Source organism: Lepidochelys kempii, chromosome 4 (genome assembly GCF_965140265.1).
Source record: "Lepidochelys kempii isolate rLepKem1 chromosome 4, rLepKem1.hap2, whole genome shotgun sequence".
Taxonomy (NCBI): Eukaryota; Metazoa; Chordata; order Testudines; family Cheloniidae; genus Lepidochelys; species Lepidochelys kempii.
In genome coordinates, this window is record NC_133259.1 from 34,037,321 (window position 1) to 34,064,575 (window position 27,255).

General features: G+C 42.1%; 1 protein-coding gene across 4 annotated transcripts in view; it reads left to right on the forward strand.

Moving 5' to 3' along the window:
• The window catches only part of ALPK1 (alpha kinase 1), a 77,702-nt gene extending 58,406 nt beyond the window's left edge, over positions 1–19,296 (forward strand). For 2 of the 4 annotated variants that reach the window (XM_073340905.1, XM_073340906.1), the window contains exons 6-15: positions 1,257–1,316; positions 3,644–3,730; positions 4,516–4,592; positions 6,490–6,585; positions 8,400–8,504; positions 8,859–11,037; positions 13,331–13,484; positions 15,069–15,231; positions 17,563–17,749; positions 18,544–19,296. In XM_073340905.1, the coding sequence (XP_073197006.1) occupies positions 1,257–1,316; positions 3,644–3,730; positions 4,516–4,592; positions 6,490–6,585; positions 8,400–8,504; positions 8,859–11,037; positions 13,331–13,484; positions 15,069–15,231; positions 17,563–17,749; positions 18,544–18,743 (3,308 nt within the window). In that variant the 3' untranslated portion in view covers positions 18,744–19,296. Of the gene's footprint in view, positions 1–1,256; positions 1,317–2,141; positions 2,346–3,643; positions 3,731–4,515; positions 4,593–6,489; positions 6,586–8,399; positions 8,505–8,858; positions 11,038–13,330; positions 13,485–15,068; positions 15,232–17,562; positions 17,750–18,543 lie in introns of those variants that run through there. The other 2 variants (XM_073340908.1, XM_073340907.1) reach the window with 2 other exon arrangements.
• Positions 19,297–27,255: the final 7,959 nt, after the last annotated feature.

The window sequence follows — 27,255 nt, forward strand, 5'->3', positions numbered from 1 at the left end:
TCCTTGGAGGACACCATCTCAGGGTAGGGGAAGATGCAGGGTGGGTGGCACAGTGGAGAGCTCAGCCCAAAGGGCTTGATTATGCCTGTTCAGAGCAGCCCTACATTATGGGAAGGGTGGAGCACCACAGGCAAGCTGAGGCCTTTTAACGAGTTCAGCATACTATCCTCATTATGACCAGCCGAGTGGCCCATGAGGAGATCACAGCCATGGCACCCGCCTACTCCCTGCCCTCCTTTAGGTGCTGACCCCCTGTAGGGAGCATCTCAGAAGCAGCTCTGTGTAAGGTGCATTTCTCCCTCCCCACAGCTGGGTGGCTGTGCAGGGGCCAGACCTACATGATTGTAAGTAATACTGTAATATCTAGGTACTGGAAGGAATGAAGCAAGGCCCATAACTCTGCTAGGGGTTGTTGTTTCTTTAACAAATATTTTTTTATTTATTACCTCAATTCTACAAACACGTTGTACTGAGCATATCACATGAATGCAATGGGACTATTCGCAGCAGTAGTTCTGCACTCTAGTGTTGGCAGGATGGAGCTGTAGAGCAGGAGTTCTCAAACTGTGGGTCGCAACCCCGTTTTAATGGGGTCGCCAGGGCTGGCGTTAGACTTGCTGGGATCCAGGATCAAAGCCTGAGCGTTTCAGCCCTGAGTGCTGGGGCTCAGGCTTCGGCTTCAGCCCTGGGTGGCAGGACTGAGGTTACAGGGCCCCCCGTCCAGGGCTGAAGCCCTTGGGCTTTGGCCCCACTGATTAGGGCAGTGGGGCTTGAGGGGGCTCAGGCTTTAGTCCTACCTTCTGGGGTTGTATAGTAATTTTCGTTATCAGAAGGGGGTCGTGGTGCAATGAAGTTTGAGAACCACTGCTGTAAAGTAATACATATTAACTCGGCATACAGGATTTTCTAAGTACAAAATAGTGCAAGTGTTCTAGCTATAAAGTATCCTACTTTATCATTTCTTCTGTGTTTCTGTACATGCAAAATTGCATGTGGCATTCAGTATACATACAGGTGTCCTTTATTTCCTGACCACTAGTTCATGTCTAGCTGTGAGTGTTTAACAGCAGTCCTAATTTCAGAAATGTACTTTTATACATAGTATAATTAAAAACCACTTAAACATGAACAGTGAATGCATTAGGAAGATGGAGACTAACTAGAATAGACAGAGTTTTATTCATGAATAGTTCAATCCCATCTAGATTACATAATGCATTTTTATGTTCATCTATCTTTTTGGGTTCTTTTTTCAGGAAAACTTTTAAAAGCTGAGTATATTCTAAGCAGCCTTATAAATGACAATGGAGCAACAGGTATGTCTAAGTCATCGTTTTTGGCAGTTTTATAATTCTTTTAGCTAATTGCACCACTCGCCACACTCACACAAACTTTAAATATTATCATTCACTGCCCAACCGTTATTAAACTCCTGATTTTGCAATGACTTACACCGGGCATAATGCTTCCTACCAATATTAGTCAGAATTCAGTTGTGCTGCTAACAGTAGTAGCCTGATAAGAAATAATACTGATAACTAATATGTGCCTGCAGGATCGGGTCTTCAATTGCGATGTTCTCTTGCAGCTTGATCATGCATTCCTTGTGCACCAAAAACTCCCGCAAAAGCCCCTTTGTTGTTAGTATTTATTTCATTTTTAATTATTTTATTTTTAATGCCCAAAAATGTGGTAGGCAAATTACATATTTCCCTTCTCTCTGCTCTTTACCATGAGAGAGAGAGAGAGAGATGTGGACAATGAAGCTTACTCTTTTCAAACTTCCCTAATTCATTCAGGGCCCAAACTCTGCGAAGAAGTTCGAGAAGTACCCTGCACCTTTGACTGTATGACTGGCACTCTGCCTGCTGATTTCTGTCCGATTCTAAACCTTTGGCCAGTTTCAAACAGTTGACTGATCTTTATTTATTTTCTTTTTTAACTCAGATTGTCAGAGAAATGTTTCTCTCTTTCCTCCCATTCGGGCTTTATGCACAAAATGAGGAATATTGTGTCCTGTGCCAATAATAATTGTTTCTCTATATAGTGACCACCAGAGCTAAAAAATTGGGATTTGTACCAATGGAAAAGAAAGAATTCCATCTTTCACAGCACTGGTTCTAGCCTTGGAAAGGTCTGAAATACTGAACTTAGAAGTCATAATATTTTTGTGCTATTTTAGAACACTGTTAGAATTTTTATAAATACTTCTTTGTTATCATTACTCTCTCTCCCTCAGAGGTCTATACAGTTGGAGTCAGAACTTGCTTTACGGGTGGAAGGATGTGCAGTATTGCCAACTCCAGGTGCTCAGTAATCACGAGTCAGGCCCCAAAAATCATGAGGTTTTTTTTTTTAAATTATAAATTTTTGGTGCTTTTTCTTTGCCTTTTGGTTTCTGAGCCTTTATGATTCACTTGGGTCATGTTTTCAAGCTTTTCTCCACAACAATGAGGGCTAGAAACTTCCTTTTTTAAAATGAAAGATAAGTCTCTCAAACATCCACGTAAGTCCAGGAGCTGGGGTTGAAGAGACATACCAAATATCAGAAGACTTGTGATTAAGTCAGTGTGGGTTGACAGTTTTGAATATGAACAACATTGCCAGTTTTAAAAAAATTCAAACCTCTGAGATAAGGTTATTTGAATGCTGTTCAGCGAGAATAATTGTTTTATGTAACCATAATTTGTGATATTCATTCCTTAATTATTTTCAGTGATGTGTGTAAATGTATGTCTTGTTTTTAATTATGCCTGGCAAACTTACTTATAAGTTAATAAAGTTTTGGGTGTGAACATACAATATGTATGAAAGATGCCATATAACTATCAGACAAAAATAAGAATGTAGATTCCTAAACATTATTTGATGAAATTATGAGCACTCTTGTTTTAAGATGCATAACATATTGATAAAAGAAAAGGAGGACTTGTGGCACCTTAGAGACTAACCAATTTATTTGAGCATAAGCTTTCGTGACCTACAGCTCACTTCATCGGATGCATTTCCACTGAATGCATCCGATGAAGTGAGCTGTAGCTCATGAAAGCTTATGCTCAAATAAATTGGTTAGTCTCTAAGGTGCCACAAGTACTCCTTTTCTTTTTGCGGATACAGACTAACACGGCTGTTACTCTGAAACCTGACATATTGATGTGTGATGAGAAAACATTTTTTGGCACAGGCTAAAAAAATGTGTTATGCTGCCATTTATACATTACCACAAATATATTAATTAATTTAAGTAATCACTTCCGTTAATATTTGTGATATTTAAATATTATTTATTAATATTTAGCCACCCTTGCAAACCGCTCTGAAATCTTTAGTAGGATATTCCATAAAAGTGCCAAATATTATTATTATTATTTTATTTTATTATTATTATTGCTGTTGTTCTATGGTTTATCTAAAAATAATTGGTATGAAAGCTTTATACTGGTGTATATCTCTCTGAGTTCTTTTACTGTTCCATCACCTTTGTATCTCAGTACCTACAAGGTACCTAAAGCCCTAATTCGAAGCCCACTGAAGTCATTGGAAAGATGCCAGTTGATTTCATTGGGATTTGGATCAGATTTTAAGGGCTCAGGAACCACCAACAGCTGTCACACTCCAGTGAGTTTTTTAACTCTCGTTTCAGGCGTGTGGCTGTATGACAAGGAAAGTGATAGGATTCTTGTTCAGTCAGTCTGTATACAGATCAGAGGACAGATTCTGCAAAAGCTTGGTAAGATCACACTCTGCAGCCAGACACTTTTCCATGCAGTGATTTCACCATTTAAGCGTTAAACTAATTACCCGTGTTCACAACTTACTAAAAAGAAATTCCTGTGTTAAGTAAAGACTTGGCTTATCTAAAATTTCCCCCTGGTTTCCCTGACAGAGAAAGCCACAGAAAATTAGCTCTACTCACAACTGGCTGAGACAGAAAACACTTGTAGCTAGCAAGAGCCCATTTATCAAACAAATGTAATTTACAGATCGTCAGTCTGTTTGCTGAGACCACCAGAAGATATGCACTTGTAAATGCTGTTTCTTATGTTATTTTTAATATTCAAGCAATTCCCCCCTTTTCAACATTCTTTCCTGAATTGCCAGCCAGTAACTTACCCCCATAGAGCTGTCATGAAAATTCCCTGGGCAGACGCAAGAAGGCCCCAGGATGGTGGTGCAAAGAGCTGCTGTATGGAAGCTCTGCCCTTGGTAGGATGATAGCACAGCCGGCCTACTGCTATGCTGTGCCTTCCAAGTGAATTTGCATTTTCATGACTGCTAATCTAGGATCTTTCACAAGCATAAAACTTACATTTATGAACAAACCAAAGCAATATGAAATTAATAAATGTAATGTTGTAACTAAGCTGGAAAAGTGTGATAGAATGGTTTTATACAGTCTTGAAATCTCCCAGCTCAGGTTAGGTGAAATAAACTCATCTGCTTTAAGCAATATAGAGCTATGTTGTAACTTAAAGAAGCAGTCTGCTTATTGATCATTTCTCTGCTTTATTTCAGGAATGTGGTATGAGGCAGCGGAGCTGATTTGGGCTTCAATTGTAGGCTATTTCAAACTGCCTCAGCCAGATAAAAAGGTTAGTGTTTTTTTCACCCTGAATACTCTGACTAATTCCACGTTGATTCCAGAATCCATTGTGTTTCCCTCAGTCATATGTCCTGGGTTTATTCTTCCTGGATGTGGTCAGTTTCAGTCACGGGGGGCAAATGTTCTAGCTGAACGTTACACTATACTTGATTTATTTTTACATGCATGTGCATGCGCTTATTTGAAACCAGCATGTCTTGAGCTTTGTTTTGCTTTCTGCAAAGGAATAAAATGATCATTTTCATTCATTAGCATCATCAGAAGTAAATGATCAAATGAGACGGTGCAATGTAGTTCTCTGATGGAGTGACAGACTAGTACCAAGATGCAGCCATTGTTATACTTTTAGGGAGGGGCCTTAACCATTTAATTGGAACCAAACTTTCCCGAGCTTCAGGAGTGTTCAAATTCTGAACCAGGGTCTGAATATCTATCTATCTATCTGGGTAGTTATACAGTCCCCATCATTGACATATCTGAATGGCTTACAGTATATATTCATCTTCATAACCCCCCCGTGAGGTAGAGAAATGCTGCTATTTCCATTTTACAGATGGGGAACTGAGGCGGAGAAGGGGTGAGTGACTTGCACAGAGTCACAAAGGAAGTCTGTGGCAGAGCAGGGAATTGAAGCTTGGTCTACTCAGTCTTATGTTAGTGCCCTAACCATCATAGATCCTACAGCCATCCTTCATATATTTTGTTATTAACTTTGCAAATAGCCCAGATCTTTATAACACTTCCATGCTTTAGAATGTTTGGAATCTGGATCTCAATTGTGTAAACCAGTCCTGTCTTTATAATGGACCAAACCAAAACTCCAGATCCCAAACTCCCTAAACTTAGTTTGTTAAAACTCTGGACCAAAGTTTTGCATCTTGAACCTTTGAATCAGAATCAGAAATACTTATATGAAAGCAGAGGTGTGCAGGGAATTTTACAGATATTTAAGAAGGCAAAGAGGCATCATGTAATGGAATGATTTAGCTGTACTAACTGCAATCTTAAGGTAATCTGTTGGCTGGCATCTGTTTGGGAATAGTGAACAATTGTCCTGTTTTAGAAGGACACAAATGGCAAATTCACCTATCTTCATGACATTACAAATTCTTGTGGTTCACTGACCCCTATTCAAAATTGCTCATTCCAATCCCCAGAGTTAAATCGTCATTAACTGGAGCTCCTGCCTTTTTGTCAAAATCTGGGATTTTTTTAAGTGCTTCATAAAATAGTTCAGGGCAACATTAACTCTTCAGTAGCTTGGTGCTCTATCAGCAGAACTGCATGTTGATTGCATTTGATATGGCGCTTGTCTAGACAATTTTTCCTTGTGCCTCGCAAATAGTTTGAGAAAAACTGATCAGTTCTAAATTATTGTTGTGCAGCTAAAGTTAGTAGAGTGTTAAAACTGAGCCTAAACAGATTAAGAACCTGTTTTCCAAAATCTGTTTAGTCAGGATTTAATGTAGCATTTAGTCTGAAGATATTCTTATGTCACATGATGCTGTGCCGTATTTGTCACACCTTGAAAGCTGACAGGCTGGAGAAAATAGGAAGGAAGAATGTAACAAAATTCCAATCCTCATTCAAATCCCTCCTATAATACAGAGCAAGTTCCCTAGTTGGTGTAAATGAATGCAGTTTAATTCAGTTTAGTAGAGCCATACAGACTTACACCAGCCTTCATTTTTTCCCCAATGCCCGCACATTTATAAGAATCCAAAAAATATAGTTTGGCTAATTCGTTTCCTGCTCTAGATTTCCCCATGTGTCCTCTCTTCTCTGTGTGTCTTGTAGATGTCTTTATCTTTGTGTCTTGTACAGCAGCGTCAAAAATAGAAAATAAAATGGAAAAAACACTTGTTTGTTTGTTTTTTATTTTTCAGGGAATTGCTACATCACTGGGTATTTTGGCTGACATCTTTGTTTCCATGAGTGAGAAAGATTATAATAGTTTTAAAAACAACTCTCAAGTTGACCTGGTAAATATTCATATATTAGAAGTCTTTTGCTGATCCTTGTCTAGTTGCACCAACCGCAGCCAAACTTCCTACTCTTGTCCTTGCACTGAGTGCTTGGGGAAGCTCTACAACGCCAGCCAAAGAGTTCATTATCTCACCTAAACACAAAGTGGGTGTCATTTCCCTCCAGGACAAATTGAAGGAACACTGTGTGAACATTGTTAAGACCAAAATTAGACACCTCTTAAAACTTCCAATGTGATGGGAAGGGTCTCCGGGACACAGGAATTGGTATTGATCAGACCATTAGTGTAGATAATCTAGTATCTTGCTCTGGCAATAGCCCAAGACTCATTAAAGAGAGAGCCTCTTATGGACACAAAACTTGAGAGGTGTTGAGCATCTGCAAAACCTAGTGGACTCAACTAATCAAATTCTAAGGACCGTGCTCTATCCTGACTGAGTCTTGATCTTCACTGAAATCAATGGCAATTTGCCTGAGTAATTATTATGTTTTAACTTCTTAAAGATCTCAGGATTCATTCCATAGGGAGTGGATCATGTTCAGTGCATCTCAGGATTTGTCCTATAATGAAGTCATTTATTTCACATAACTTGAGAGGAGAAATCAGTTTCCTTCTGAACTAGAAGTGCAATCTGAACATAGCATTGCATTGGAACAAACAGGGACTTTCATTTTCTTCCACAGTGTGTCAAGTCCTGTGGTCCTAAATCAGATCTTGCTCAGACAAAATTCCTGTTGAACTATGTTAATGTAAACAGTAAGGCTGCACAGTTAGTCAGAAGAAATCAGGATACCTAGAAGTTAAGGTTCACAAGGCAATTTAATTCATGTGCATTGGCTATATTTAGTATCTTCCTGTTTTCTGGTTAGATATGTAGCTTAATTTCTGTTGGACATAAAATGACTACTACAAAATCCATGGCCAATTGAATGTAGTTATAGGAATCCTCAATTTACTGCTTTACCTGATTTTATTTTAATGAAGTTGTAGCATTTCATGACATCAGGCCAAATTATGACTCATGTTCTCAGCAGATGCAGCTGGGCTCTGCAGTCAGATCAGTCCCACTGATTTCAATGGAACTATACTGGGTTACCTCAGTGTAACTGAGATCAGACTCTGCCCTTTTATTTCCAACTATTTCCCACCACATTACTATTACCCTCATTATACAGTCAAGTCTTTATGGGTATGCAATGCTACCAATGGAAGCCCAAGATTCAAACTCAGGCTCAAGCCTAACCCCGCTTCCATCCACACAAAAATCACTCTAACCTAGGGCTCAGACCCAGGACCCCAGGAGGGTGGAGGATCTGAGCCTGAGTCAAGCCACGACCCACAGTTCAAGCTCTATTGCTTTGCAATGTAGACACAGCCCCACTAGATCCGTGTTCTGGGAGTCCACCAAAAGTATTCCATGAGCTGACTTCCTTTGTCCTCTGGACCGTCAAGTTTTTCCACACTGTACCACGAATAAAGGGCTAGAGCGGCCACATTTTGGGAGGGTGCTAGGAAATCTGAGATATGGGTGGTTGGACTCAGGCCCGGATAATGTAGTGTAGATGCTCCAGGCCCAAGTTGGGACCCAGGGTTCAACAATTCCTAACCTAGGGTCATAGATGAGTGTAGAGACTCAAGCCCTATGTTAACAAATCCAGGCTCTGCTAACTCAAGATCTACTAACCCTGGACTTACATTGCAGTGTAGACATACCCTATAAGTGTTACTTGCCTTTGTCCACCTCCACGAACATGACATTACAAAGATGACATAGTGTGTAAAGGAATTTTTATCCTGCTGTTTTAACAGCGCCTTCTCCAAGAGTTTGACCATCGCTTCCTGTCAGCTGCTGAAGCCTGCAAGCTGGCAGCTGCCTTCAGCCAGTACACCCCGCTTTTTGTGCTCACAGCAGTGGTGAGTATGATTTCAGTTCACATCTGGGACTTGGGCAGGATGCTGCACCCTTCCCAGAACTCCTATCTAAAACCACAGAGGAAGAAAGACAGGCGGAGAGAGAGATCCCCCAGAGTGATAGTGCTTTGCAAGTTAATACCTCACCCCCATGCAACTTTAAGCAAATTTAGAATAAAGCAGCATAATCAGATATATGAGACAATCCTTACCTCATTTCCTAGAAATGCAGAAACGAGCTGTAAGAGTTGGTATCTGTGCCTTGAAATGCATGAAGAAACAGCACTTTTTTCTTTTTATTTGGAACAGAATTCCAGATTTCTAATTCATTGACTTCTCATCCTTTTTCCTTTTCAGAACATCCGTGGCACATGCTTATTGTCCTATAGTTACTCCACACAATGTCCTCCAGAGAAGAGAAAGTTCTATTTGTCTGAAGCTAAGAAATCCTTTGAAATTGGTCTCCTCACCAAGAAAGAAAATGACCCTGTCACTAGCAGGCAGGAGCTTCATAGTTTCATTAAAGCAGCTTTTTGCCTTACAACAGTTAATCGGCAGCTCTACGGGCAGAGCGAGAGACTCTGTGTGGTGAGACAGCTATGTAGCGAAGCCATGGAGAAACTGTACACTTACAGCACTTCACCTTTTACAGAAGATCAAGACAAAGAAACACTTGCCAAAGAGATCATGTCTTTGATCATGTCTGTCAAGGAGCATTTACAAGTACAAAGCTTCCCTAATTCAGATGCCAGATCTTATGTTCCTGATAGCTACAAAGGTGTAGTAGAAAAGCCTATCTTGCGTGGTGAAGTGAATTTTGAGAAAATCCTTGAAATGCATTCCCAGCATCATAGGTCAGTAAGTGAAGTGTTTGAAAGTACTTGCAGGAGCCAGGAAACCAGGCACAGAGAAGCCAAAATGGGAGCTTGCATCACTGCCTTAAAAACTGACACTAAAAATGTAGACACTATATGTAACACTGAAGAAAAATTATGCGGTGGCAAGGACATTGCCAAAATCTCTGCTTCACAAAACACAAGAAGCCATGAGAGACTCCATGGGCAAACAAGAAGGAGATGGATTAGTTCTAATGCAATGAACGTCTCCCTTGTAGAAGAAATGGAGAGCAAGCCATTAGACAAAGTTACCAATGATGAAAATGGCATTTTCAGCAGTTTGCAAAGCAGGAGTCAAACCACTAGTTCTTTGAAGTCTTGGAGCAAGTTGTCAAAATCAAGTTCCTCTGCTAGCTGGGAGGAGCTAGATTGCAACGCCAGCAATACGCTTCCCAGAGATTGGCAACAAAGGGGAAAGGGCTCAGTGGATGAGCAGTGTTGCACAGTCTCAACTGAATCTACTGAGGGAAATGTTCAAGGCGGGAGCCTGCACTCGTCCTTCCAAACTCATCATCTCTCTCTTCAGGAGTCACCAGGTGGCTGTTCAGGTCCTTCTCAGCATTCATTAAAGAATAATATGCTCTTTGCTAATAGACTAGCAGATGTGTCCTCAGCTTCCAGAGAAGGGCTCTTGCAGGGGACAGAACCTGAAAGGGGTGCCTCAAAACAGAACGCAGGGGATGCCAATAGTATAGACTTCAGGAACAATGCTATTTCTTTCGTGGACTTAAAGGGTTCCCATTTTTCTAGCCCCAACAGACCTGAGAGGGAGATGATTTCCTCTTCCTTGGTAGAATTAGAATCCTTTGAAATGATTGAGTCCAGAACCGAGGATAGCAATAGAGACTTCAGTGTTATTCACAGCCCTACTCAGCGCAGCAGAGTGGAAGGAAATGTAATAGATGCCGAAGCGTATAAAAGAATCACAGAGCCATTATCTAGAAATAGTTATGTGTGGATTGACCCGGAAGGAGATACTGTAGACAGTACAGATGATCTGTCAGTTGAGCCTCATATACCTATAGGTAAGGTAGGTACTACTACATCTATAAGCAACAAGTCAAAAATAGCAAGTGGTTCCTTTGTACGTAACTGGATTAATAAATCTTCTGCTGGAAATGGGTCTTTTGAAATGCCTGAAGTTGACACCCAGGCAGATACAGAAGATGAATGGGAGTTTGCTTTCAGCAATAGAGGGAGCTCAGTAAACAACACTCCTGCCATGAATGCTCCAAGGCCTCAACTTAACCACAGGGTTGGGATCAGAATTTCACCATCAGGGAGGAAGAAGCCAGAAGCTGACAATTTTAATGACTGTGCTACCACAGAGGAAGATGAAGCGGAAAAGTACAGGAATGTTCTGAACAGCAGCCACAGCTCAAGCTCCTCTCTGAAATCATGGTACAAATCAGCGCAGTTTTCCAGCAGTTTCTCTGAACTAGAGAGTCCATCTTTTCTGAACTCCAGTGGGAGCTCTTTTGTCTTTGAGCCTGGGAGAACCAAAGAACAAATCCTAAAAGCTCGCTTTCTAGAGGATGATGACTATGAGAAGCTCTTGTCAGGTGTTGAGCATCACTGGCTAGTGCAGAGACTGGAGTCTACTGGAATATTGAAGGCTAGACAGCTCCATAAAGCATACTGTAAGTAACATCTCCCCTGTGTGTATATGTTATGTGCCATCGTAATCCCAAATCCAGTTATAAGAGGGTAAGAAGGGATTTTGAACTACATGCAGGCTGGCACTCCTACTATGATGATGAACAAGGTATAAATCCCTCAAAGATAGATAGAAATCTAGAGTCTGATCTTGCAATTCTTATTCATATGTGTTTGTACATTGGCCCTCTAATTCAGAGGTTAGAGTACTGCCCCTGTAAACTGAGGGTCACATCTTTGATTCTCATTTTGATTTATGCCAATAATTTAGATGAGAGTAGAGTAGGGACTGGTCCTTTCTGGTCTTGAACATCTATGAAACTATGTCTGAGTAAAGGCTGCAGAATCAGGTCTGTACTTCTTACTAGGATTATATAGATCTCAAGAGTCTGGATATTTTTAGGCCCTCCTCATTTTTCAAAATATTTACATTTAAATGAAAAAAGAGCCAAGCCAGGGCAGCACAACATTTTGGCTTAGTTTACTGTTTTGCTTAATATCGTATCCAGTTTTTTCCTTTGATCCGTTAACCAAACCAAGTAAGACTGTACCTGCTGCCAGAATCTCTCAATTATTTTTAATTTGTCTTAAGGTCCTTGTGAGTTTTATATTTTGTTCATTTCAATAAAACTCTGTTCTCAATCTGTGAGTCTAGGAGCTCTGTCTGCTAGCTCACAAAGTTAATAAACAACTGAAGCGAAGCACTAGCTTAATGTGTGGCTCTAATCCGAAGAGGGTAAGTTTTGATTAAACATTTTGATTGATCTGATCTGAAAAAAAAAATCAGAAGTTCAGTTTGTGAATATTGAGATTTCAATTTGTGATGGGAAAATTATTTGAAATCTTGAAAATTCTTGTAGAATCATTTCCTGCCCAGCTCTAAGTGCCATGGTCTATCTAGTTCAGTATCCACTCTCTGACAGTGCCAGCACCAGATGCTTCAGGGGAAGGTATACGAGCCCTGCAGTGGGCAAATGTGAGAGAATCTACTTCCACATGAAGGTCTCCTCCAATCCAGGGGTGGGCAAACTTTTTGGCTCAAGGGCCACATCTGGGTATGGAAATTGTATGGCGAGCCATGAATGCTTACAAAATTGGGGGTTGCGGTGCTGGAGTGGGTGAGGGCTCTGGCTGGGGGTGCAGGCTCTGGGGTGGGGCTGGGGATGAGGAGTTGGGAGTGCAGGAGGGTGCTCCAGGCTGGAACCAAGGGGTTTGGTGGGCGGGAGGGCAATCAGGGCTGGGATAGGGGGTTGGGGCATGGGAGGGGATCAGGGGCAGGCTCCGGGTAGCACTTACCTCACGCAGCTCCCAGAAACAATGGCACATCCCCTTCTCCGGCTCCTATGCAGAAGCGCGGCCAGGCGGCTCTGCGTGCAGCCCTGTGTGCAGGCACTGCCCCTGTAGCTCCCATTGGCTTTCAGTTCCTGGCAGCTCCTGACCAATGGGAGCTGCAGGGGTGCGCTTGGGGTGGGGGCAGCATGCAGAGGCCCCTGGCTGCCCCTACATGTAGGAACCGGAGGGGGGATGTGCCGCTGGTTCCGGGAACCAGGCGGAGTGGGGCAAAACCCCGACCCCACTCCCCAGCTGGAGCACCAGAGCAGGTCAAGCCCCAGACCCCGCTTCCCGGTGGGAGCTCGAGCGCCGGATGTGGCCCCTGGGCTGTAGTTTTCCCACCTCTGTCCTAATCCTAGCAGTACATTGGTTTTAACCGTGAAGGTTTTATATTCCTTCCAAATTTGTGTTAGCATTAACTAGTATAAGTCTAGATATTCTTATCAGTATAACTGTCCAGTGCCACACAATTTGGTGGTATTCAGGCTTATATATGAGCGAGAGGCTTATGACTGGCACATAGCAGGGGCATTACAGAGCAGGAGTGAAATGCATTTCATTCTTCCTGTAGATATTTTGTGTTCTCTACTTGCTAATAGTTTTTCTTCTGGACTCCCTAATCATTTAAACTTTTATTAGTGTACAAGACGGGGGCAGGAAACCGCAAAGCAGCCCTACAGTGTGTCCTGCCAAAGCAACGCATTTTGCCTAACTATCTTATATATTTCCACTTACGGATGCGCTTCTACAAAAGATGCTGTTTCAATACTGCGCTGTAATAGTTGAGTGTGACAGGGTAGCAGAGCTTTGAAACTTTGTCTGGGCATGGACATCAATCCCAACGAAAAAAACTGATAGCTCTTAGGTTTCATCCTTGGTTACTGGTATAGAACAACATTGCTAAAGAAGCTGTCAGTTTCATGTGTGGGGGTTTTCTTTTGGTAGCTGCTCTTCTTCTGAAATACTCCAAGAAATCTGGGCTGTGGACAGGCCAGGAAACAGCTGTGTATATTGGAGACTACCTGAGCGTGGCGAAGGAAGGCAAACAAAGGACTGCATTTTGGATACACTTTCTGCATCAAGAAGAAACTTTGGGAAGGTATTGATCAAGCACAAATTGCTGAAATGAAATTTTAATCAGGGCTAATTCTGCACACATAGGAACATGGCAGTTGCCATACTGGATCAGACCCAAGGTCCAGCTAGTCCAGTGTCCTGTCTCTGACAGTGGTCAGTACCGGGTGCTTCAGAAAAAGGTGCAAGAAACCCCAATGTTATAGGGGAATTATGGAATAACCTGTTCCCAGGGCAAGTATTTCTTCCTAATCTCCATTTGTTAAGAGCTGTTAATATCCTGAAGCAAAAGGGTTTTATAGCCCTTCCAAAGCTCCTGGCTATTTGATTGATCCTCACTGTTATAGCTCTGGATATTCTTGTTACCCAGTTTGATTCTGAAGTTACAGCTTTCCATTGGGACAGGTATTTAAAAAGAACCAATTGCTTCATTATTGTTTTCTATGTTATCTGACACTGTGTTACATTTACTGTCCATTTTCCTATTATGCCCTTGGGCTTGTCTACATACAAACTTGCGCAGAAGTAAGTGAATGGATTTTATTTCACACCTTTTGTTGTTTCAGATTCTCTCATTTTGCATTCCTATTTCCTATTTAAATATAATCCAGATACAACACTCGTAATCTGAAATGAGAGTTATTCACACACAGACTTGCATAAAATAGGAAAATAGTCAAATTAAAACCAATTTAGTGATTTCAGTGCAAGCTTGTATGTAAACAAGGCACACAGTAGAGTGCAGGCTTGTTGTGTTTTAATACAAATATGAGTAGAGGTTGCTCATGGGCACAAGATTAATTGCCAAGTCTTGTCCTCTGCCTCGAGTTGAGGTCTTTAGGTCTTGCTGTGCTCAGTGCTGTAACGCCCAAGTCTGATTTTTTTTCAAAAATGATTTAGACACTTGGGAGCCTAAATCCCATTTACAGTCAGAGATTTTGGCTCCCAAGTGTCCAAATCACTTTTGAAAGTAAGATTTAGGCTCCTAAATCAGTTAGGCATTGCAATGCTGAGCACAGCAACACCTAAATGGCTTTAAAAATCTGAGCCTAGCTGTCTTGTTCTCAAGAGGATAAGGAGAGAGCTGGGCGGGGCGGAGCATGGCATGTCTGAGAGATGGATAACATTTTATTCTGTGCCGTGGCTTTGTGAAATGGACACCCCTGCCCTAAGAACTGGAATAAGTCTACCAGCTCACTTCACCAAGGCCACAGCACCTAGAGGCATTGCTTGCTGCTTGGCAGAGGGAAATGTGGATTTTGGATCATGAGTAAATGTGGTATATGGGTTATTAGGGAGTGTGGTGGGATTTTCAAAGGTGCAATATGCTCCAGTGGAAGTCAGCTAGAGTTAGATGCCAAATTCATTTACACGCTTTTGAAATTCTCACCCTAAGACTAAGATCTTTCAGAGCTAACTTCTGTTGTTCCATCAAGAGGTACAAGACCAGATTTCAGTTGTTGTCATTTTAAATAAGTTACCAATAAATAGCTTTGCTCTTGAACAACAAAGTGGATTTGTGGTGATGATTTGCATCCCAATGAGGATTTTGCTTATTGCTATCTGCCTGAGGAATTGGCTATGCTGTGTGTCTGTTTTTCCCATGTAGGTATGTTGGGAAAGAGTATAAAGAAGAAAAGGGGCTTCTTAATCATTTCATTGATGTAGAGCGACAAATGACTGCCCAGTACTACGTGACAGAATTCAACAAAAGGCTGTATGAGCAAAAGATCCCAACACAGATCTTTTACATCCCCTCTGCAGTACTCCTGGTAAGAAATCCTGAACTGAAATCAACTGAAGCAGGGAACTTACAGAAGCCAGCAGGAAATGATCAGAGAATGTTTCTCCTGTAGAACAGTGGGTAGAGAGAAAGGTATAAAATTAGGAAAGTTACAAGATCTCTGCAGAACAATAATTATTATAAGCCACTTGTGTCCCATACACAGTGGATATGTAAACACAGCATTTTGGAGCAAATGGAAGTGAGCCTCCTGGCTAAGGGTAGACCGCCGCTTCGTAGGCTTCAGAGTCTGAGCTCAAGCCGTAACTTCAAAGCACTGTCTAAACAGCTGTTTTTAGAACAGTTGTATGATCCTCGCTAGGCCAAGTCTGTCGACCCAGAGAGGCTCGCTCGTTCACACTCCAAAACACTGGGTAGAGGTCCCCTAAGAGGCAAATGCCATTACCTGGTAAACAAGTTTGATTATTTAAAGATGAAAAAACATCTAACATACAAGCACAGATTCTCACTAAAGGGTGCAATGGATGCACCTGTAAAAGTATGTATGTCCTGCCGGGCCACCAAACCCATACCTTTACGTGTGTAACTTGGGCAGGGAAGGGTTCAGTTAACCAGCTGGTAGGTGTAGTTGCCCAACTTGTGTTAGCACCTAACCAGTTTGTGCACAGAAATATGAGGGCTCATGTTTGCCTGCAGGTGCACGTACTATTTTAGTAGCTGCACCTTTAGTATGCTTCTTTAAAATTTAGCCTATACTTCTAATGGTGCTCTCGGAACTACCAGAATTTGGGTAAAATTCTGCTCCATTTATTCACTTAAATTGGCTCATTGATTTAAGTGGGACTGCTCAGCACTGGTGCCAGAATGGGGGGCAGGGAGCCGTGGCTCTCCCCACTTATAAAAGGACCATGCCCCCCACTTTTTAACAAAGGAAACATGTGCTGAGGGGAAAAAATGCAGTCCCCATGTTTAGAACTAAAGTTGCCTGTTTGTTTGTACTATAATTAAATATTATAATGTGGCTACATTTTGTATTCTGGTTATTTATGTTACAGTTGTATTCTGCAGGTTATTTAAATAGTATTTTAATTCCTCTGCCACTTTGTCCTTGGCCCACCCGCTTCGATGAAGGTTCCAGTGGCCTTGCTACTCAGATGAGCCAGGCAAGAAGGGTGTGGCCCTGAGATTGTCAATTCCTTGAGACAGGAACTTGTTTTTTCATTTGATCATTAAAATAATCATAAATAATAATTACTAATCGTAACAATGTTGCTGGAAATAACGGTTACAATAATATGGGCCAGATCCTCAGGTCCAGTCAGTCCCCATTCAGTGCAGCCTGAGGGTTACCCTAATTTGCATTGATTTGTAATGGCACCCAAGGAGCAGATGGGGATCACCAGGTTGCATTACATCCAGACTTGCCCCCAAGACACTGTCCTTACCGAGAGGGATGGGAGGGGATGGCCTAGAGTCAACATAGCTGGCCACAAGCCATGTGGGGAGTCCTCCGTTCCAGGGAAATCTGCAGCTACCCTGAGACAGTGGCTTTCTGGCCCTCTTGCATCACCTGAATGGTGCACCGGGTCCAGAGCATTAGCCAACATCTATCCCTCTATTTTTTATAAATCTAGTTTACATATTTAACTACGTTCTATTAGATTCCTGCATTTCAAATACAAATAGCCAAGTAGACTATTATACACAGTATCTATGTCCTCTATGTCTTTGTCCCTGCATGTGTGGAATATAATTTACTGCTCTGTTCACGTATATGCTATAATGCAATATGCAAATGACCTTGGATCAAAGAGCTTTGCTTTACTGCTTTTGCTAAGTATGCTGTCATTGATGCTGCTTTACACTGGAGCACTGGTTAGCAAGGCCTAATGCAGTTTTAGCATGAATACATTCAAGCGCTTGAATATGTAGACATAACTACGTCCACCAACCACAGACCATGTAAAAGATGAACGGCTGCTGGTTGTTGGTCTGCCATCTTCTCATCTCCTTCTCCCACTTTTTATACTGACTTTCTTGCAATATATTTTTCATTTGCTTTACAAGGAAGATACCTATAGAACTTGTTGATCCCCGTGTCTAGTGTCACCAGGCCGAATTAACGTTTCCAGAGCTGATACTTTCTTCTCTCTCGCTAGATGTGAGCTCTGCTTCCAGATGTGTTGTGATGGGACCAAACAAATGGATGGCACAGTGTGGGGGCTCTTTACATCCTTTTAGTGCAGTGAAAAAAAGTAATAGTGCAAATAAGAATTCAGATAGCTGAGCTATAGGACTTCTCACTGTTTTCATCTCTACTAGGATTATTTTAACCCGTTAACATTCTGTTTTCTTTCAGATATTAGAAGGCAAATCTATAAAAGGATGTGTGAGTGTGGAGCCCTATATTCTGGGAGAATTTGTGAAACTATCTAATAACACAAAAGTAGTAAAAACAGAGTACAAAGCCACAGAGTATGGCTTGGCCTTTGGCCATTTCTCCCATGAGTTTTCCCATGGCACAGATGTGGTTGTCGATTTGCAAGGTTTGTATGATGGCTGGTTCTGTTTGTTGTGTGTCCTTCCCATTTTCCAGCAGTGTGTGCTGTACAAAGAACAAAACCATTTACAGTGTCACTAAGACAAGGGGAGGCATAGAGAGGACTCAGACTCACATTGTGTAAGAAAATAGGCCATAATTTTTGGCATGTGAAATAAATAACACCTGGCGGCTCAAAGAGACCCTCCCTTTCTTCGTGATGTGAGAGAAACTGTAATCATGTTCCTGGGCCAGATCCTAGTGTGATGCAACCTTGTGTCACTCCACCCATGTGAAAGCTAAACTAAAGCTAACAGAAATGGGCCCCTGAGGGGCTTCCCTGCAAAGGGGGCTCCTCAGGTAACACCGAGACAGTGTAGCAGTTCCCATGCCACCCTTCTCCTTCCCTGTGACTGGCAAGCCCCAAAATGGCTGAAACCATTCATCCCCTCTTTAGCTTCACAGGCTCTCCTGGGTTAGAGCTGATGACCTGACCTTCCAAGCTGTTGACTCAAGTACCCTCCTCCCTTAGCAGGGTAAAGCCAAAAAACAAGATGCTATTGGGACCTAATGTCATCTTGTGAATGTGTTCTTACCTGCATATCAGTACAGACGTTAAGGGCCTTATTCTGCTCTCACCTACCCTGGGGTAAATCAGGAGTAACTCCACTGACATCAGCAGAATTCCACCTATGTAAAATTGATCAGACTTGGGGTGGGTGGAGCTTAATTACAGAACACAATGAAGTGAAGGGACTATTGTATGTCATTTTATATTCAGATGTATTCTTTATTCTACAGGTTGGGTGACTGGTAATGGAAAAGGCCTCATCTACCTCACAGACCCCCAGATTCATTCTCTTAATGGGAAAGATGTTTCACACTCCACCAACTTTGGAGAGAAAGGAATTTATTATTTCTTCAATAATCAACACGTGGAGTGCAATGAAATCTGCCATCATCTTTCTTTAACGAGGCCTTCGGTAGCAAAACCTAACTAGCTTTGTGCAAAGACAGCCTGACAGGTGCTGACATGGGACCTGATCCCTCACACATTTATATACATTAATAACTCTGCTTGTTAGAGAAGAGCCATAGAAGTAAAATTACTTCTATTCCTAAGTGTTGGAAGGATCTGGGTCATTGTTCCAGGTTGGTAACACCACGTTACTGAATACAGCTTGTTGTGGAAATTAACAAAACCACATAAAAGTATATTCAAGGAACATCAAGGGTATAACAAACCCACAAGAGCCAGCAATATTGTGAGCTCACACTAGAACTTTGTCCTTATAATGATCAGTCTCATCTAGAAATCACAGCACCAGAAGGAGATACGATGGTACAACCTTTACTCAGGGCTTGACTTCAATGTGGGTTTTGGCTGAGAAAGGACAGTGGGATTTGTAACCCCTGCTGCTATTAGGAGATACTATCCTAAGGAAGAGGGTGTAGTCAGGATCTGGTATAGTTATTTCAGGTATTTGGGTTTACTTGTATTTATGATTTTCAGAGACTTTTTTCAGTGTTGACATGCTGTGTTACTAAAACAAAAAGTGATAAAAACTTAGCTTCTTTTTTTCAGACCTGAGTGTGTAATTTCTTGCTTACATTGTAAAATGGCAGTTTTAACTGTGCTAGCCACAGAGCAAACCTTGCAGCCCTTATACAGGCAAAACTGCTGTTGAAGCCAAAGGAAGCCGTGCCTGAGGACAGATGGATGGACTTGCTCACATCTGTGTTTAATGTGCCCACAGGACACTTTCCTATCAGCCTGGCAGTTCTCTCTTAAAAACAAAACAAAACTCCCACTGATGCCTCTAATGGAACTCTGGCTGCCACAAATCTAAAGGCCAGTCTTGCAACCCGTATTCATACAAGTAGTCCCGCTGAAGTGAAGGGAGCTATTTGCCTTTAACGAGTATACTCAAGTACAGTTATAAACTAAGGGACTGTCTGTGCAGAGAATTAGTGTGTAGTAAGCTGGAATGTACATCTGCGATGCACCAGCCGACCGTGCACTAACTGATTGCGTAGATCCTGCAGTCGCTGCTGTGAAACTTGTACTGAACTTGTAGCATGTGGTAGTAGGATCCACGCAGTCAGTTAGTGAAAGGTAGGCTAGTTGAACTGTAGATTTACTCCTCAGGTTGCTGCATACTAACTCTCCATAGAGACAAGCCATAAGTAATGGCAAGTTGGTCTGTAAGAACATTGGTTTTGCTTTTTTTGGCTGTCGACTGGATGTGGGTAGGTTTAGGGCATTCCCTGCTGCCCTACACATGTGGAGGAACATTCTGATCTGACTTACACTAGCTTTACGTGGTGTAACTGCTCCCGAGAGGCGGTGGTGGAAGAAGGTGGAACCTTGGCTGAGCTGGCACAGGGGGATGTGATTTGCTGCTGGTACCAAGGAGGACCCAGGAGAAATTGTTTGTTTCTCTGAGGGGTGTCTCTGGCTAGGTCTACACTATGAGCTAGGGATGTGATTCCATGTCCACGCGGATGTACTCATGCTAGCTCTCATCTGAGCTGCCGTGTTAATCAGAGGGAGTTGGCCACAAAAGCACAGACAGCAGCAGCACACGCGAGCAGCCCCAAATACGTACCCACAGGGTTCAGGTGGGTTTGTACTCAGGGCAGCTAGCACCGCGGTGCTGCCTATGCTCTTCATAGAATCACAGAGCCATAGGGATAGACAGGACCGCAAGGGCCATCTAGTCTAACCCCCTGCCAGGATGCAGGACTTGGGTCTAAATCATCCAAGACTCATGGCTATCCAGCCTCTTCTTGAAAACCTCCAGGGAAGGAGCTTCCACAACTTCCCGAAGCAGTTTGTTCCATTGTCCTATTGTTGTTGCAGTTGGGAAGTTTTTCCTGAGATCTTATCTAAATCTGCTATGTTGTAGTTTGAACCCATTGTCTCTTGCCCTGCCCTTTCTGGCTAGAGAGAACAATTTTTCTCCGTCTTTTTATGGCAGCCTTTCAAGTATTTGAAGACTGCTATCATGTCCCCCACCCCTTAATCTCCACTTTTCCAAACTAAACTTACCCAGTTCCTTCAGCCTTTGCTCATATGGCTGGCATTCCATCCCTTTGATCATCTTCATTGCTCACCTATGGATCCTTCCCAGTTTCTCTACATCCTTTCTATACAGTGGTGACCAAAATTGGACACAGGACTCTAGATGAGGCCTAACCAGCACTGAGTAGAGCAGTACTATCACCTCATGCAATGCCTCTGTTAATGCAGCCCAAAATTGCATTTGCTTTTTTGGCAACAGCATTTCATTGTTGACTCATGTTGAGGTTGTGATCCATCACGACTCCCAGATCCTTCTCAGCAGTGCCGCTGTCAAGCTAGTTATCCCCCATTCTGTATTTGTGCATTTGTTTTTTCTTCCCTAAGTGTAGCACCTTACCTTTTGTCTTTGTTGAATTTTGTTGAAATGTTGAATTTATCTTTGTTGGAAGCGTTGTGGCTACACTACTGTTCTTAGTGTCCTAACTCAGATGAGAGCTAGCACTCCTATGGATATGTGAGCTGGGAATCACGCCCCCTAGCACATAGCGTCGACATAGCCACAGAATAACAATGTCTCCTGGGGACTGCAGCTTACACAATTTTCAGGGCAGTGCCTAAAGTCACATTCTATACCCATGTGCTCATCTAGCATGAACTTATTCTCTGACACTTTGCACTCTTTTGTCACTGATGGTGTAAGAGCCTGTCATCTGTAGCTCATGTCATCTAGAAGTGCCTTCCTGTACATCACAAGCCCACGAAAGCGTATGCTCAAATAAATTTGTTAGTCTCTAAGGTGCCACAAGTACGCCTGTTCTTTCTACTTAACTCCTAGCTGTTTTCAAATCCACCCTGAAAGGATCTCTTTTCTCCCTTGGTCTACATCTGTAACTTCCCTTTTTCTTCTGTTTTCATTTCTAACATGTCTCTTGATTTAACTCTATAAAGAATGAGGATGCCAAACTCCCTACTTGCTCAATGTATCTATGCAGCCCATGATATATTAGGATTTCTGCAGAATATAAGAATATCATATAAATATTAAGTTTCTGCTCCTCATGGTTGTGAAAATAAACTTTCCAATGTACAGTGACCCTGTGCACTAGCCTAGATAAACCTGAAACACCAACTCAAAGAAAGTTGTGAACGGTCCTAATTCCGAGCAGTATGATGTTAACTCTGAACTGTAATGATGCTGGAAGAAACACATTTGTGGATAACTAAGGCTTGCTATTGCACACATTATTTGCACATATGTTTTCTGCAGTCATGCATGCAAATTAGATAATTCCATGTACAAATGATTAAATAAACAAATGGCAGACACAGGGACAGTCCTAAAAGTATCCTGCAGAATTTTCCCACTGACTGATGCTGAATGCACTAGCAATTTTACTAGCTACGTGTTTGATCCATCTCCAATTAATGCTAATGGAAAAATTTGTGTGGACTCCAAAGACTTGTCATAGCCTCTGAAAGTTTAATTATGACATGGTCATATTCTTGTTCATCCTTTGTACAATCATTATCATCAGCGGGAGCTCTGTTGTTGACTCAGGATCGATTCCTGTCCCTGATTTTGTGACCCTGACTCACAGACCATTATATAAAACTGTAATTCTCCACCGAATGGGTTTGATGCCTTTCATTTTGGGGTTTCTTCAGTCAACATAAATTATGAGACTGAAGCAGAAATGTCTGGTGATATTCTAGGGTTCAGGAGATGTAATTTCACACTAACTCCCTCAACAGCCAGTGTCACTTACCCTGCTGTTCTGCCCCCTGAAAATACTTAATTTAATTCAAGCCACAATCCAAGGACATTTCTTGGAGCTTTTACATGTTTGCTGGGTGTGCTGGGGACATGTTTTAGTATTGCATGTACATGCAGCTGCTGCTTTGAACATTTCCTCTATTTCATTCATTTTTATCTGCACTTTTGTTATTGTTCATGGTTCTCTAGTATACTCCAAGAATCCCTGATTTTTAACACTCCGCAGTCTTTGAATGTCCTGTGGTATGTGTGCTGTCCGCAGGCTTCAATAGTGCTTACCCTGGGTAGAGGCAGCTGCCGCTTTTTACTTTTTATGAAACAATCTTTTGTTTTTTTTAGACCAAAGCTTGTAATTCATGGACATGACCTTCTTGGACTTTTGTGAGTTACCACCTGGAGAATTGGAAAGTAGCAAATGCAGTTATGTCATTCCCTTCTCAGAAACTCACTGGGGATGTATTCAAGGGGCAGAGAATGTCAGGCTTTATCTGCATTAGATTTCTTGTAGGGCTTCTCTTCACTGCAACAGATAGCTCGAGTTAGTACACTCAAGTTCCTGCACTCGAGCTAGCCTTCAGAACAGCACGGGAGTTACACGGAGTGGTTGGATTAGCAGCAGAGACTGATGAGTTGTAACTCGAGCTGTTATATCCCCACTGTGTGTCTAGCGGCAGCATCACTGGAGCTTCAACACACCCTCCTTAAGGGTATGTCTCCACTGCTCCTGGGTCGGGAGGGTGATTTCCAGGCCAGGCAGCCAGACTCAGACTAGCTCCGCTTGAGCCAGTGTGCTAAAAATAGCAGTGTGGATGTTCCAGCACGGCCTAGCTGTCAGAGTCCAAGCCTGCCCAACCCCCTGGGTCTGAGCTTGGGTGGTTAGTCCAAGCCACTGCCTGTGCCTCATTTTTTGCATCGTAGCTCAAGCTGAGCTAACATGAGTCTGTCTACCCTTGCTAGGTATTGCATCCCCCAAGCTGTGGTGTAGACATTACCTGACAGGGCAGCTGGCTTGAGTTTAAAGCACACTTTAGCTAGAGATTTTTGTGTGGGGGCAGGAATTGATTTAGTATTAACACTCAGATTATAGCTTGAGCTAACTGTGCAGTGAAGCCTCACGCTTAGTGCTACTTTGCTGGTGATGTGATTGACCTCGTAGAAAGCGCTGAAAGCCTCTGTCTGTGAAATAGCCAGACAAACTAGGTTCAGATGTATTCAGATCATTGTCCAAACTTTTTTTTGAGCTGTATGGTCTAGTGGTGGCAATGCAGGATTCAGACACTCTTGAGTTTTATTCCTGGTTCTTCCACTGACTTGCTGTATGGCCTTACTCAAGTTAATTAACCTCACTGCTGCTCTGTTTCTCCATCTGCATAATGAATACCTACCACACAGGTTTGGTGAGGATTAATTTGTTACTGTTCGTATAGCACTTTGAAGATGCCACTGCAATGTCTAGTAAGTGCTAAGTATTATCTAAACTGTACCTGGGAAGCAGCTAAAGGCCTTGATCTTGCATATGGTTCCATGCAGTTCAACCCTGTCTCCATGTGGCACCTCATCAATTTCAGTGGGGTTCTGTGTAGGTTTGGGGGAGGTCCACCCAGGGGGAACAACCTCTTGAATGGGGGGCAATATTTGTCACTTCTCAGGGAGCTGCCCCACCAGCTAAAATAGAACACCTCTGACTTTGCAAAGAGTGTGCCCCCTTGTGTTTTGTAACAACATTTGATTTTCCTGCTAAATATTTAGTTCAAGACTTCCTTTAGCTAAAATACAATTTTTACAAGCCAAAATAGGTCTTAAAGTTCCAATATCCTGTCCCAGAAAAGCATCTGGTTGATATTGTTTAGGGTATTTTTTTCCCCTCATCTTGAGGGGGAAGGAAACTGGGTACTAAAGTTCCATAAAAATATCGGACCCCCAGTACAAAGTTAGGCTTAACAAAACCATCAGCTTTTGTTTCTCCAGCCAGCAGAGAGTTCAGGCTTTTTGTTATTGTTGTTTAGTTCTGCTATTGTTTTCAAGGTGTTGTTTGTACTGAGTTGTTTGGATATACAGATGCCCTATAATTGCACAGAGCAGGGGAAACTAGTTGTAAGGAGTGGGAAGTAAGAGAAAAAAATTAAATCTCTTTATTATGGTGCATAAACCTTCAGTGTTGGGGAGCTGTGCAGCTGCGCAGGGAAAAAATGCATTCAGAAATATAATGCTAGTGTGAATAATCCTTTCTAGAATGCTGTTTGCAGACTGCTCCAGCTTTGTCAGGTGAACTTGAACTGGGCCATCAGATTTGCTCTCATTCCCACTGCACACTGTCTATCACCCCAGGGCATTCACCGTCTTGCCTGTTGTTAAAAAAGAGCAAACAATCCATCATTGAGCCTGGGAGTCACTTTCTCATAGAAAAGTAAAATCGGCATGTGACAGTACACTCAGCTCCAATGTTTCGCAGATTAAAATGATACATGAAAACTCACGTGTTACGGGGAAGATTAAGTCAGTTATCTTGTACCACAGCCAATAAAGAAGAGGATTGTCTGCAACAGTAAAATGCTGGTTAACCTAGTGACAAAAATTGTGTGCACATGGGTTAGTGCTTCTGGAAAATACAGCTACAGAATTTAAAGGAAAAAAAGGTAGTAAGGTTTCAGGAATTAATAGGCTGCAAAAATGTTACATTAAAGCTTTTTTGCAGAACTCTATAGGGTGTTTTTAAAATTTTCTCAGATTAGTTGAAGGGTCCTAATAAATTATAAGCAACTAACACTGCCATGCCGAGTAACTATCAGCACTAATAACACTTTTAATAATTAAAGCTGACAGCATTTTAAATGGCTAATTTGCTGTTTATATTGTTTGTTTTACTTTTTGATTTCACTCTGGTAGACAGTGAAATTAAACTGATCATTTTCACTATTTTTAGTCAGTTTCACTTTTGGTTATCATGCATGAGAACAAGGGTATTGTTTTCTTTCACAATCTATCCATCTTACATAATTATATGGCCCCCATTAGATTAGTATCGGAGTGCCTGACAGTCTTTAATGTATTTATCCTCAAAATACCCCGTGATGTCAGCAAGTATAAATATCCCTGTGGGTAATTGTCTGCAGTAATTCTCCCAAGGACTTCCAGAGGAAGCCTGTGATGGAGCAAGGAATTGCACCGTAACCATTTACCCACCTTTCCGTTCTGAGGGGCTGTTACAGAGAAACCAAAAAAAAAAAAAAAAATTAAAAAATCTTTTCATTTACATTTTTACAAAATGATTTTTTCTATTTATGAGATTTATTAAAAAAACTTTTTTCTTAACAAAAATCTAAATTTTAAGTCTTAAGCAAGTTGGCAGTATCTCTTTATTCTAACAAATTACAGACCCTTATTGTACCTGTATTTTTTCACCGTAAAAAGGCCCAAATATGCAAGTGTTTGTCATAAATCCTTAGGAAAATAAATGTGTATGACACCATTTTGCTGAGTTTTCCCAGTGTGCTATAAAAGATGGAATGCACACCAGATCATTACAGAAGGTTGTATTTTCATGTGTGTCTCTCTGTTGGTTCCAACAGGCTTTGGATCAGGCCCTTTAACTGGGTCCCCAGTCTCTTCTGAGATGCTGTGTAACGTAAACCACAGAAGGCCAGAGTCTGATCCTATTAACAACACTGAATAGCTCATCGCTCCATGCGTAACCCCAATGACTTCAGTGTTATTGCTCTGAGGAGTAGAATACTGAGATGCTACGTGCTGTGAGGAAGGAATCAGAACCTGGCCCAAAAGGAGATGATCTAACATTTTAATATCCATTTTTAACAGTTTTATCTGGTGAGTGAGGCCAAAACCAAAGTTTGGTAATTTTCTTCCTGTGCTTCCCTGGTTGTTCAAAAATGGGCTTTCTCTGTGCCCTGGTTAGCTCTGAGTGGGTTTCTGGCTTATGGTTGCCTTTGAGTTAGCAACAAACCAGACTGACTCAGCTAGCAGTGAGCTAGCTTTAAGAAGGGTAGCCTCAGCAGCATGCTCTTTCAGCACATCTTCCTGGCAGTAGTTGTTTGAAATAAGGACACATTGTAACGGTCGGCCTCTGTTGTTTACTTTGGTGCAAGACTTCTGAGTCAGGGAGCTCAGGATTGTAGGAGTCAATGGATAAGCATCTCAGTTACTACAGCCCTTTAATGAGAAGCAGCTAGTATGTCACTCTGTAGTTAGTGGCAATGACCGTGTAGCAGAGCGCCTGCCAGACAAGCTACAACGGCGATTGGCAGCCTAAACAATAGTGAATCACTTGGATTGCCAAAGTGCTGCTCAGTTGTGTTAGTTGGGTTCCTTTGGGCATTGCACAGCACTTTGTGCCTGGTCAGTTTTGCTGCTTCCCTTGTAATGTAATCCGGGGACTAGTTACGAATAACAAATACCCTACCAGAAATTAAGTCACTGCTGTTAGCACAAAGGGGTACAAATTGCTCCACTAAACCCAGGAGGATTCACCCCTGAGCAGGGCCATTATAACTTGTGACCAGGCCTCCAAAGGGGCCCTCCTGGTGGAGGCTGCCTGATTATGTGCTGAATCCTGGGTGCCCTGACCATGCCTACCCAACAGCGTAATGCTGTCCATTTCCGAGGCTGCACTGCCAGCCTCAGGGCCCCTCCCCTGTCCCCACCAGTGTGGGGGTTATGGGTACCTTGTGCTACTGAAACCTCCTCCAGGTGGATTTTC